At 43.6% G+C, this 12,828-nt stretch overlaps 2 protein-coding genes across 6 annotated transcripts in view; one reads left to right on the top strand and one right to left on the bottom strand.

Moving 5' to 3' along the window:
• Positions 1 to 12,828, top strand: part of macrod2 (mono-ADP ribosylhydrolase 2) — a 432,655-nt gene that overhangs the window by 417,113 nt on the left and 2,714 nt on the right. For 3 of the 5 annotated variants that reach the window (XM_030442624.1, XM_030442621.1, XM_030442620.1), the window contains 2 exons: positions 11,046 to 11,084; positions 12,173 to 12,244. In XM_030442624.1, coding sequence (XP_030298484.1) covers positions 11,046 to 11,084; positions 12,173 to 12,244 — 111 coding nt within the window. The remainder of the gene's footprint in view (positions 1 to 11,045; positions 11,085 to 12,172; positions 12,245 to 12,828) is intronic. The other 2 variants (XM_030442623.1, XM_030442622.1) reach the window with 1 other exon arrangement.
• Positions 9,043 to 12,828, bottom strand: part of kif16bb (kinesin family member 16Bb) — a 58,451-nt gene continuing 54,665 nt past the window's right edge. The window contains exon 20 of the mRNA XM_030442613.1: positions 9,043 to 9,084. Coding sequence (XP_030298473.1) covers positions 9,058 to 9,084 — 27 coding nt within the window. The 3' untranslated portion in view covers positions 9,043 to 9,057. The remainder of the gene's footprint in view (positions 9,085 to 12,828) is intronic.

Below are 12,828 nucleotides of genomic sequence, written 5' to 3'. Positions count from 1 at the left end.
GTGTTTGGCTTGCAAATGATATTTGCGTCTCAACGTATTTCAATGGTAATTCATTTCATGTCGACAGTACGTGCAGATAACTTTTGTCCTATCGACCAAACCATCTGACAGTGTTTTGAAAGTAAATTGGTCGTTCATAAGTCCTTTCTCCATTTCCTTTCAATTTCGCTTTTCAGTCCACCGTCTTTTTCCCGAGCTGCCAACCCTGCCTCTTCTTCTTCTGATTCCCTTTCTTATTCTTCTGCCACCCTCTGGATCAAGACTACAGGTGCCATCAACGGCCATAAATCAAACAATGCGCGTTTCTTTCTTTTTTTTTTAATACCAAACGTTAATCGCGCGTTTAAAAAATTTACGGCGTTAAGAGGATGTTGCGTTAACGAGTTATTAATGCGTTAACTTTGACAGCCCTAGTGATTATACATCCAGTCAGTGCCATGAAAGTGCCAAAAGAGTCGCTATTAAACAGAAATGTGTGAATGAGTGTTTACGAGGGTGCACAGCTGATCTGTTGTTAACAAGGCGTATCATTTTTGTAGTCACGGAGTAGCCTACAGGCCAGGACAGCAACACAGAGTGACAAACAGACACAATATCTTTTACGCAGAGACAGAAATGACATTGCATTTACCAGTTTCACAAGAGGAGAAACATAATTAGCGGCTGTGACAGCATCTGCTGGTAATGTGTCCAGTTTGTGTGTGTTTTGAGTATTTCATGTGTTATGTGTCTGTTTGCGGCAAGATTTTTGACGGTACTTTAGCATCACAACAGTGTAAAACACAGCTGCAAAACTTCACAGGCGTGTAGTTGAGATCAAAATGAAGGCCAACTTTGAAGATGGGTGTGGTCCATGCAAGGGGGCCAAAATTAGGCTGGTTGCCCCCTCACACTCTACACCCCTGGCCCACATTTTGTTATGATTCAGTCAATAATATTTGACAGGTGTGTAGCTGAGATCAAAACAAAGGCATGAGTCCTGAGTGCTCATATAGTAGTGAAGTAATGATTACTCATAGTCATGAGTATTCATGGATCTGAACACCGACATGTTGATGGGCATCGTGGTGGTAAGATGGTGTCTAATTAAAGATTCATTGTTGACAGCGTTTCACCAAGTATATGCACTTCCCCCCTAACGTATTAACCAACAAAATGCTGTGATTTTCCACAACGTGAATTTACTTAAATGCAGGTTTTGCTCTGGTGGACGAGATCTCAATGAGGATAACATGAGCGCATTGAAAATACTTGATGTAAACACAAAGGCAGGACCGTTTATCATCTGGATAACAAAACTGGATGCAGATCTCGTTTTAATACCAGGTGTAAATGGGGTGTTAGTGATCCCGCATTGCACTACAGCTTCCTCAAGCACCAATCTTTCGCATCTGCACATTTTTATCCACTTGCTCCCAGTTGTCAGCAAGGTCTGCTGACACCCTGCTGTTCTCACATAGCTCAATATTGCACATACAGAAGTGTGTGTCACAGCTAAGCATCGCAGTCCCAGCTCAACAGTCACACTAAATAATACAAAGCTAAAGAAAACAGCTATGTGTTTTATTCATTTTCACTCTCGCCATCATGCGAACTTGTTAATGTAACAATTTCTTCAGTTTGTGCACATACCGTTATATTCGACAGGGGTGTAGGATGCTGCACAGGTCATTTGCCGGTGTTTTAGCTGTTCACCAAACTGTGCCATCTGTTGTTTACATTTCAGGACTATTCATATAAACATGCCGTTATAGTTAAGGGTTTAGCCCTGTTTTTCTTGGCTTTACAAAATGACTTCAGTTTATTGCAATATTCTAAGCAACCGAGAGCCATAAGATCCAAACAACATCACAAATATTATATTCTGTGGATTTCTTTAGCTCTCTAGAATATCTTTGCGGAGTAGAGATATGTAAGGAGGTAGGCAGAGGAGAGATTTTGTATTTTAAATCAGGCTGCACGCTCCACTATATAAATCATGTGTATTAGATATCTCCCTGCACAGGCAATGAGATTCTCAGCCTGATATTTGGGATGTTATAAAAGGCCCCCCACTCCCCCAAATTGAATCAGAATCCAAGCGTCCTTTATTTATGAATATTCATAAGACACTTTAAAATGGAAATGGAGGCTGTATTGTTATTGTGTTTGAAATATCTATCCAGTAAGCCTTGTTCTTGTGACTTGCGAGAGTGGGCACCCGCTTCAGTAAGCTCACGGAACACCCATGAATTAAAACAAGACTGTCTTTGCCTAAAGCTAGGAATAAATAATTCTGAGTTGTGAGCAGAAATTGTTTTTCCTTCATGCAGGGTGATTCTCCTACAGGAGTCGATAGCTATTGTCTTAGCTCCAAAGGTTAGATTTAATGGCTGCACCGACTCAATGCCACTGAGCAAACAACGGCTCGTCCTTCTTCCCAATAAAACTTTGAGCGAGTTTCGCCTATAAAACATTTGCATGTCATGCAACGCAGCAGCACAAACCTGAAGAAGGTTTGTTGTGTGGAAGACTGCTCTGTGATAGTATTTCCTTTTACACTGCTAGCCAGTTTAGTAAGAGCATATTATCGACAACCTTTTAAACGAATACTCCCCCTATTATTCTGCTCTTCAATATAAATCACATAAAGCCTCACAATCGAAGGAACCTGAGTCTTCAATATATCAATGTTCTTTTTTTTCTTCCCGCCTTCGATAAAGTTGGCGCCTGTTAGAAGGCCGTCTGTGGGATGAAAGCAACTCCACGTCTATTGCCACACAGAATACTTCAGTGGGGTGGGCTCCACCTGAGTGCGGCCGGGTGCAGACAAGGTGGGCGAGTCTGGGACGAGCTGTAATGGCATAGGAAAGCCAGGCAGGTGGGATCCTGCAGGGGAGATGGAGGGGAAAAGGATGGGGAGACAGACAGACGCAGCGGGCCATCACAACAATCTCGGTCTCAACACAGCAGAGAGACAAGGCACCATTACATCAGCCCAGAGGCTGTTGGAGCTGACATTCCCCCTGCTCATCTTGCTTTTGATTGTTTCTTTGTTGCGTTTTCTCTCCTTAGACCTGTTGTGTTGTTAAAAAAAACATCACAGGAACTCAAGTTAACGCCAGCTCATTCTCATTATCCACAACTTTTCAAATGTTTATGGTTACTTTATTGTCTCGATTTCACAACGTCGTACCTCCAAATGTTTTTTAAGATAGGTGGGACTGCTTGATGGAGCACTGTGACTTTGCTCACTGTCGGTGAGTCTCTGGGCAGAAAGCCCAGCTGTATCCGCATGGTGCCCAAAACAAACACGCACTTCATGTACCCACCTCTCTTCTTTGTAAGACCCACAAACAATAACAAAAACAAATCAAAATGGAGGCACAACAAATCCCCTTCTAAAACCGTCACGAGAATTGATTTTATTCTCTTGTTTGCAAGTGTTATTTGGGGGATGTTATTGATTTCTATGTATTTTACTCCCCCAGTGGTACGGCTTGAGTGTAACAAAACAACAAACTGACACAAATGGCTCCTCTGAAATCCTGCAGACTTGCCATTGATGGTAACATAGGTACACACAAAACGAATTCGAACTGCAGTGACCCTGTGTGGTTGCTTTTTTTATTTTAATGCGTCAAGTACAAAGAGTGGAATTTCTGAGTAATCCATTCCAAATCAAGAGAGACTTTTTTCCTTCCCCTTTTTAACAGCTTGAATAATTTATCGCTGAATTCATTGGTATATTCCTCTCAGAATTTGTTGTTGCTGAAGTGCGCTTTGCATTTATGTTCCTTTGTCTTACAACTGCAAAAAGGATTGGAAAGCTTTGCTTAATTGGTTGTTTTGTGCCCTTTTCTCTTGGTCTTTTGTGAACAATGGTGGTGTAAATCTAATTCTGGAGAGCAACGCGGCCTTTCCTGTGGCTAAGAGTTGTCAGCACACAATTAACTTTTGGCATAACATTGTATACTGCAACACTGAGTGGCTCCTCAGGGAGCAAGCTGCCACAGGCTGAAGACATTAGGCTATGCTTGTGTTTTATAGCTTTTCACACTGACTGCGAACGTCCAGGAACAGCAGCTACACCAATCACAGCCCTGCTGAGGCATTGTGTGCGAGCGCCGTGAGGCAGCTACCCACCATCTTATCTTTATCCGTATTAACACAGCCTTTATCGTTGGATTCCGCAGGGCTTTGCTCCTCACTCTTAAGCTCCACATGATGGCTTGTTTTGGCTTGCTTTGTTAATTTTAGGTCACAAGCCAGTTTTCCTTCTGTTTTCAATATGAAAAAGTTTCACTTTTCAAAATAATGACATTGTTTCAGAGTCTGGTGATCAGTTGGAGTGGAGCCGGTTCTGTGCCATCATTCTTCAGCACAGCAGCATCCTCCATCATTTTGTAGTATCTTCTTATCGATGAGAAGCACACTGTGTGATTATTTAGCTGGAGACGGAGAACCGACCAACAATGTGCACAATGTCCATTATGTTGGTCACCTCTGGCCCAGAAGCCAGCTTCAAAGAGAGGGGGCCCTCATCTAACAGGCTGCGAGGGACACACTTTTTCTGTCCTCCTCTGAAGCTCCTCTTTTGATCAGCTCTCTGATCCCGTCTCCACCTCTCTGTTTGCTTCACAAAAATGGCAAATGAATCAAGCACAGTGGAAATTTGTCAGCCAGCAGAGGTGCAACCAATCTGTGTTTGAAAAGTCTGGAACATATTTTAGTCTCCGTCACACACGCACACATCCTTTAAAACACACACAGAGACATTGTTTGAGCGATGAGTGATCTCTGTATGGGTTGCCTGTCTCCTAGAGGCAGTAAGGAAGATTTGACGGTAGAGTTACTTTAAGTCGAAACCCAAGAAAACCCAAGTGGAGGTACTGACAATGGTGGTTTTTTGAGACACAAACGTGACAGTTTGGATTTAAAGTCTTTAACACTTTGGATTGTAGATGCACACTTAACGCGCTAGAATTTTTCAGATATTGAGCTCTTTCTCTTCAAGTTCACTCAGAGTGCAAACAGGGTATGATGCTATGAGATTCAAATAAACAAAATATTTGGCAATTATAAATTCAAGCAAAATTGGCCTAATGTTGGATGGTTCCACCTCATTAAATGTAAGAATTTGCTGCCTTTGCCCACAGAATATTCGGGGGTTTGTCACTTTGGGCTTTGGAAAACTGTGAAATGCAGTTTTTGAATTTGCATTCTATTCTCTGACATGTCACAGGGCAAGTGGTTAATCTGAAATATAATGGGAAAATGAATCATCCTCAAAAACAAGTTATTTTCAGCCCTAATGATACGATACGATTGAGCATGTTACGTGCGAGAACATGTTGCTATATCTGCTGCAACATCTTCATTTGCTTTAAATATATCTCTATCAGTGGCTCATTATGCCGCTGCCACATACTCAGTGCCTCGACTGAGGTATACCAATCAAGCCGCTCTCTTGCTGACCTTTCAGTGATCGACAGCTGCTCTGCAAGGGCTCCCGGTTTTCACTGCTGTCTAGACGAGCACTTTGATTATATTGACCAGTCCAAATCCATGATCTCCTGCGGAAGACCTTGAGCTGCCCAGAAGAGGCATCACTTCATAACTGCAAATCAGTCAGCTGGCCCGAGCCGCACAAACATCCAGGCCTCTCCCTATGAACACGCTGCTTCTACACCTCCCTCGGCTGCTGCGTGTCCCATTTTAATGTAGCCACATCACCTCGTGTCAGATTTACCAGCCCCCCTGCAAGACACCCTGCCTGTGCCTTGATATAGTAAACCACAATAGGTATTGAAGACAGAGGTGAGCAGCTTCCTGCAGCAGGCCTGCTAGCAGCGCAGGGAGAGTCTAAAGATTATGTAAAGTAATTCAGCGAGTGATGAGAGAGGAGCAGGCCAGCACTGACAGCAGGTTTAGCAGGTATGTAGGTCACACAGGGGGAGGCCTCTTTTGCATTTCTTCCCTTCCGTGTCTATTTTTGTGTTGTCTCCCTCTCTCACGTCTTCACTTAATCAGTTATTCACTCACGCCTTTCATCTCAGGATATCTCAGCATTTCTTCTTTTACCTCCTTTTTTGTCTTCTGACAGACCAGTGTGACTGTGACACACAGTCGCGGACGAAGTGGGGAACAAAAAAAAAGAGTAGAAAGAGAGATCAAGAGTGAAAGAAGCTGCCAGTGGAGACAACATTTTTACTGGCTTTCCTGTTTCTTTCAGCCCTTGCTGAGTCTTATCAAAGGTTTGCCAGTGGTCATTCTGCCTTCAGTTTTTGCAACATATGTTGTCAACCGTGCCTCCTCTTTTTTCCTGCCATCTCTCGCTGCCTTCTAATCATCTTCACTTCTCTGAGTCGTAGCATAACCCCAAAGCAGATGGCGATCTGTTCTGTTTTCAGTCATTCAGAGCGCTCCGTGTTTTCTCGTCTTGTCAAGCATGGTCCAGGCCCGTGTAATGAGCTCAGGCCTTTTTTAGTCTGTTTAGAGAACCCTGACCCGACTCGAAGCCGCCCCACCGCAGCCACCACCGCGAGGTTATCCCGAACCCGCAGGGGAGCACAATGCTACTTAGTGTCCACAACCCTGCAGCCTTTTCTTAGGGAGAATAAAGGCGGAATATTAATGAAGACCCTTGGCTTTTTCGGGAGGATGGCAGTAGAGAGGGGCGGTCACAGTGTTTATTGAGCAGGCTTGTTTTCGTCTCCCTAGCCTGCAGGTCACAGCTCAGTGCTCTTTAATTGGCTCAGATTGTCAGACAGTGTTCCATCTCATAGCAAAGAAAACTCCGGCTATCAAATGCTGTCGTCCCCCCCCCAGCCCCCCAGCCCGCCCTCTCTTCCGAACAAAACCTTTTTTCCTGTTTTTGAGAATGGCAGGTCATGCAACTAAGCCATTTCCACAAGCCTGCACTACAAACTTAACATTAACATAAGAAAATGGGCTGCTTTCCACATTTACCAGCTCATTAGTTCTTTTGGTTTGGTACTTGCTGAGGTCCACCCACTCTTGTTTTGCTCGAGCAGGGAGATGTCTTTAATTATCTTTGTAGTAGACATTTCAGGCCCGAAGCTATTAGTCCATGCAAAGTTCAATGAGGGGCTCTTTGATACTTGTTTAATATACACGGCCCACTGCAGACCGGGCCCAAGTCCCCCATAGACCACCCAGTTTACATGCTCAAATTAATTCTGCTCTCATCTCCTGGAAGGAAAGGAGCCTCTCAATAGATACTAGTATTGACCTTGACATTTTCCTATCTAATTCGCTCAAGATGAAATGCCATTGAGCAGGCCTGCCTCTTGAAAGTCGCACAAACCTCTGCAAGATCGACTGAAGCATAATGGAAATAGTTTATTAAACAAGTGAAAGCAATTCAGTACATAAAGGTTTTTCCAATTGTGGCCATACTTTGGTTCGAAGTGAACACTGAGCAACCGTTCTAATGGCTTTTCAGTAGCTACCAGACTGAGACTGTGATGGGTGGTGTCCATTGTGTGAGCGGAAAGCAGCTGGACACCTGTGTGAGCCGGCTGAGATCAAAGCTCCAGGAGCTGTTCAGACACAGCAGAGCAGCCCCGCCACACCACGGTCTGGGGATCAAAATGAGCAGAGGAAATTCTCCTGGGGGTACCGACACTGTAGGGCACAGACACGTCTACACCTCCACACCTCCATTGATTTTTTTTTTATTCTTCCTCTGCTCAAGAAAAGACGAGTTGAATAAAAGACAGTGAGATGTCCTGTGGCTGAGGGACGAGCGGAACCTCCTGTTCTGCCCAAGGCTCCTGTCTGGAACATTAAGCAGAGACGGTTCCCATGCTGCCGTGCGGGTGACCCGCAGGGACCACCGCCCCTGTGGGCTGACTGAGATGGAATGACAAGAACATTAAAAGTGGTGCGCAGGCAGAACTGCTGCTGATCGTGACACGTGCATGTTGAGGATGATGAGAAATAATGAGAAAACACATTGCACAAAAAGCTGAAGCTAATCGGAAATCTTTTCACTTATTGATAAGATTCTTTTAAAATATTAATTTGCTGTCGCGTTCAAACACATTTTCTATAATGGTTGAATTTTGCGGTGCAGCACACTAATGCTGACCAACAGAACGCTAACTACCTCTTGTCTAATAAATGAATGCAAGGTGGGGGGATGTAATTTTCTGCTTGTCTGCATACGAGGTTGACTTATGCCCAACTCTCTTCCTTCCTCTTCTTTCTCGTGTGTGCAGATGTGGGCACACACACACACACGTATTGTCACCCTCCCTCTCGAGCTACTGGGGGCTTTTTCTCTGAACTTCTGAAAGGCTGAAGTGACAAGAAAAGTTAAGAGTAGTTTGGCAAACATTTTTAATGTTTTAGATCTCCTGCGTGACCTGTGTTCACTTGTTAATTAATCGGTCTTGAATCATTCACTGAAACATCATGATAACAAAAAGATAAACAGATAAATGCTCTAATGTGTTTGCAAAATGCAGATCAGATTCTCTTTTAAATCCTTATTAACAGTCAACCTTGCCGAGGTTACATATATTTATAGAGAAATGGAAACAGTTGTGTTTTAGATCCTCAAAGTATTTGTGCCCTTACCTTTATAGTATATGAATTATGTATGCATAGTGAACATACATAAATGGAGGATGGGAAACACTGTCAAGGACCCTCAGGGTCCTCGGTCCCAGCTTAAAGAACCACTGGTGTAAGCTGTCTAGTTTCCTGCTGAGGGAGTCAATTCGGTCTACTGTTTTTCTCTTTCCCTTATCAGCCCTCTGTGGACTGTACCTCTCCTTCACCAGAACCTTGACAGAGGCCCGTTTTTCTCTCTCCCCCCATCTTGTTTATGTGTTTACCACAGCACACTGACTTCCTCCCCACCCCCCTAAATGATAGCCCCTCTACTGTCAGCACACAGGAGTCAAATTAGAGAGCGAGGCAGACTGGCGTTGCTGCTCCCTCCGTGCTTCTGGCAGGGAGGGGAGGCTGTGGCCGCAATGAGACGAAATTCAGAGCTCTTTGCTTCGCCTTGATCAGCGCTGTGTGTTAGAGGAAGATGATGCCACTCTAGCACCCAGTCTCTGTTGTCATTACCTGAGAGAGAGGAAGAAGGAAGAATCAGGAATGAGGCCAGGGCTTCAGTGAGCTCCTGCTGCTGCTGCTGCCGCACACAGGCATGCTCTGCTCACCCGTATACGCAGGCGGACATGATGGAGGCTCAGCTCCAACATGAGCCACAACATCAAGCACACTCCACATGTCCCGCCATCAGCTTTAATATCCGTAAAGTGATCACACATTTCATGTGTATGCATAATTTATTCCATCACCACTGATGCCATACGCCAGGCTCCCGAACACATGCGCTACAATGTGTGTGTACAAGTTTCCCGTTAATTTATTCCATTACAGAGAAGATCTGAATCTGGTGGCAAATCTGCTTCTTTGATTAATTTATAATAAGACAGAGAAATGAATTCCAACCTGGTTCTTACCATGTTTCTTATATCATAGCAATTGGTTTATTAAAGGTGCAATACGTAATAATTCATATCACCAGAGTGTTAACTGCAGCCTATCGTGGCTGCCATTAGCTAGTAAGCCCAGTTAGCCGTGCAGTTGACGTTTCAGACCGGGAGCTCGCAGTGGCATAATAAAAAAGGACAGTCCGAATTCAACAGATGACCAATTCTTACATATTGCATGATAATACAACCTGATTCCAAAAAGGTTGGGATGCTGAAGTTATTCTTACACGGCATGTTGCAGGGTATATTTACAAAAACCAAACAAAGAAAGTTTATCAGTCATTAGATGTCTTCTGTATTCAGTTGAACACAGATTTAAAAAAGTATTTGAAAATCATATAATCCTGTTTTTATTTCCAGTTTCTTTGGAATCATTGTTGCATTCTCATTACTCATAGAGCCAAAACGAACGAATATAAGATCCAAGCTGTATATAATCAGAATTCCCCTTTAAAGAGTTTTGCGTAAAAGAAAATAATGTGATTTCATCCCCCTGGACAGATCCGAGCCTCAGATCAAAAAGTGAAAAAAAGAGAAAAAAGAAAATGAGGGTGAGATTGTTGCTTCATCCTTCCTGCTTTTCGACAGTCCTTGAGTCCCGCTGGTGTCTCGGGGAGGAGAAATTTCATTCCAAAATGTTGCAACAGATTAAATCAGTTTGACTTCATGTTGAAAAAGCGGTGTAATTCACGTTCTTGATAGCTGGCAGCCTACAGGTCCAAGGTGCCGGTGAAGCAGAGGTAGTATCTAATGCCCAAGCTGTCAACATGCTGCAACCTGGCACGTGTATCCAAACCCGCAATTACAAGCGAGGGATTAAACAACCTTGACGGCAGACTTGTTACCGTAAAACATACAGAGCACTGAAACCACTTTGGATCCGACGGGTTTCTTCTATCGTGCCTAAGCAGTTGTATTTGTTTACATCATCGGCGGACTGCCTGGGGAGAGCGGTTATTTTTATGGCGTTCTTTGTTTGGATGATTGTTGTTGCAAAGGGGGAAGCGGCGAGGTTTGCTCAGGGAGTGGCAGAGAAGGAGTTGTGTGAGTACAGATGTTACAGGAAGGATACAGGGGGAGAAGGATGTGTGTGGGAGAGGGTTTGGGGGGAGGGGGGGGGGCAGAGGGGGTCTCAGGCTGCCTTACAGGGATGGTAGACTGTAATTAATTTTGCATGCAGTCTCTTTCTTTTCTCACATTTGTTTTGTTATTTTTTGAAGTGTAGCTCCTCAGGAAGGCCCTAAATTTCCGGGCATGAGAGACTGTTAAAGTCAATCAGGAGAGAATGTAAATGTGAGAGTATGAAGTCGCTCTTCCTTGACTGGTTTGTGGATGATCTGTTTTTCTGAGATGAAAGTATTTGAAAAAAGGAAAACACTACCAACCGTCGAAGAAAAAAACTAAATAATGTGACACAAATAATGACTTATATTCATACCTAAGCCTTTTATCAACTGAATCTGAATGCATGAATCAACATCAAAGGATATTTAACATGTTTACATCTATATGTGCCTTACATTACAGGTAACCCTGAGGTCAACAACACTGGCACCAGCAATGGAGGTGAATAGACGTCATGTTTTTTTTCCCCTACGCACTTGAACCTGCAAGTGCACCTGCAACTAACGATGGTTTCCACTGTCGATTAATTGATGAGTTATTTCGTTTGTAAAATGTTATGAAATGGTGAAAATCTCGATCAGTGTTTTCCAAAAGCCAAAGCTGATGTCCTCAACTAACTAGATTTTTCAGCCACCTAAAGATATTCAATCAACTGTCATAGAGGAGGAAAGAAACCAGAACATATTCATATTTGAGGAGCTGGAATCAGAGAATTTAGATTTCCTTTTCTTTTTCTTATGAATTATTCAAACCAATGAATCTATTATTTAAATAGCTGGCAAATAATGTAATAGTTGCTAACTAATCAATTTAGAGCTGCGGTGATAAATAGCAAATGGCAGATGTCGATCAACACGTTCTGGCAGCTGTCCAGTCTCTCCACCAGGAGGCGCGCAAGTGATCCAGCAAGTTAAATTAATCAACCAAATAAGTGACAACGCTCTGATACCAGCTTCATAAATGGGAATATTTTCTGGGTTCTTTACTCCTCTCTGACAGTAAACTGAATATATCTGGGTTGTGAACAAAATAAAGACATTTGAGGACATCGCCCTGGGCTCTTTCCTGGCCATTATCCCACATTTAATAGACAACACAACTAATTGAGAATATGATCATCAATAATCACTGAACATTTAATTAATAAGTTAATCGTTGCAGCTCTACTGCCCCCTCCCCCTCCCGCTTTCCTGTTACTCACAGTTGGTTGTATCTGTCAACACACCTGCCTGGATTCATATCAAATGTCACATTACATATAGTATTATATGTTGGACACACTAAACTTCTGCACACAGCCAGTTCAATCCCGATTTCAGAAAAAGTTATTGTCCGCTACACCGGAACTCTAAACCCACTCGGCTTGATCCGCAGGCTTGGCAGAGCACAGAGATTGTTATGGGTAAATGGATGCTTTTCTGCACGAGATGAGGGGCAGCAGATTGCTTGGTTATCGCAGCATCTCCTCAAATTTTCCACTCTTCCCCCCCTCTCTATTCTTTTCATTTCCCTCCCCTGCTCTTGTGTAGAAGAGATGAAAGATCTCGTCGAGGGCTCAGAAGAACCTGATTCAATTCCAACCGACAGCATTCAGTCCAAAGGTAAGGGCGTGGGAGAAGCACTCACACTCGCTCACTGTTGCGTTCTTATCTCAAATGCACGTCTCTATTTATAAGATTCTTATTAGTGGCCACAGCTGCCAAATTAAAATTCACTTCACCGGGAGAATCCTCGGCGCTGTGCAACAGAGTGTTACCCAGCTTCACCCTCCTTGTCTCCGTTTCCCTCCCCCGTCTGTCTCCATCTCCCTCCCTCTGTAGGGGCAGGCGGCAGGCAGGCAGGCAGTTTTTCAGTACGTGCTCCTCCAGGGCCGAATGCATTTGTAAATCCTCTCTAACCATTTCAGGTCCGCTGCTATGACCCTGATATTTAGGTATAAATGTGTCAGCGTGTCTTTGGAGATTGAGTGTGATGAATTACCTGCAAACTCCACTATCAGACATTTAATAAATCAAGCGCGCAATGCATATTATTTTAACACGTAGCCAACACAAACGGTGGGGGCAATAATCATGCCAATGAATCATATTTGATAAGGATACCACACTGTTGTTATTCTCAGGGCCCCGTCGAGATTCAGGGTAATAAGACAGCATGTAATTTGAATGTAGACATCTGTGGAGAG

Source organism: Sparus aurata, chromosome 15 (assembly GCF_900880675.1).
Source record: "Sparus aurata chromosome 15, fSpaAur1.1, whole genome shotgun sequence".
In the NCBI taxonomy this organism is placed as follows: Eukaryota; Metazoa; Chordata; class Actinopteri; order Spariformes; family Sparidae; genus Sparus; species Sparus aurata.
Note: the sequence above shows the minus strand (reverse complement) of the source record. Positions and strands in the feature narration are given on the sequence as shown.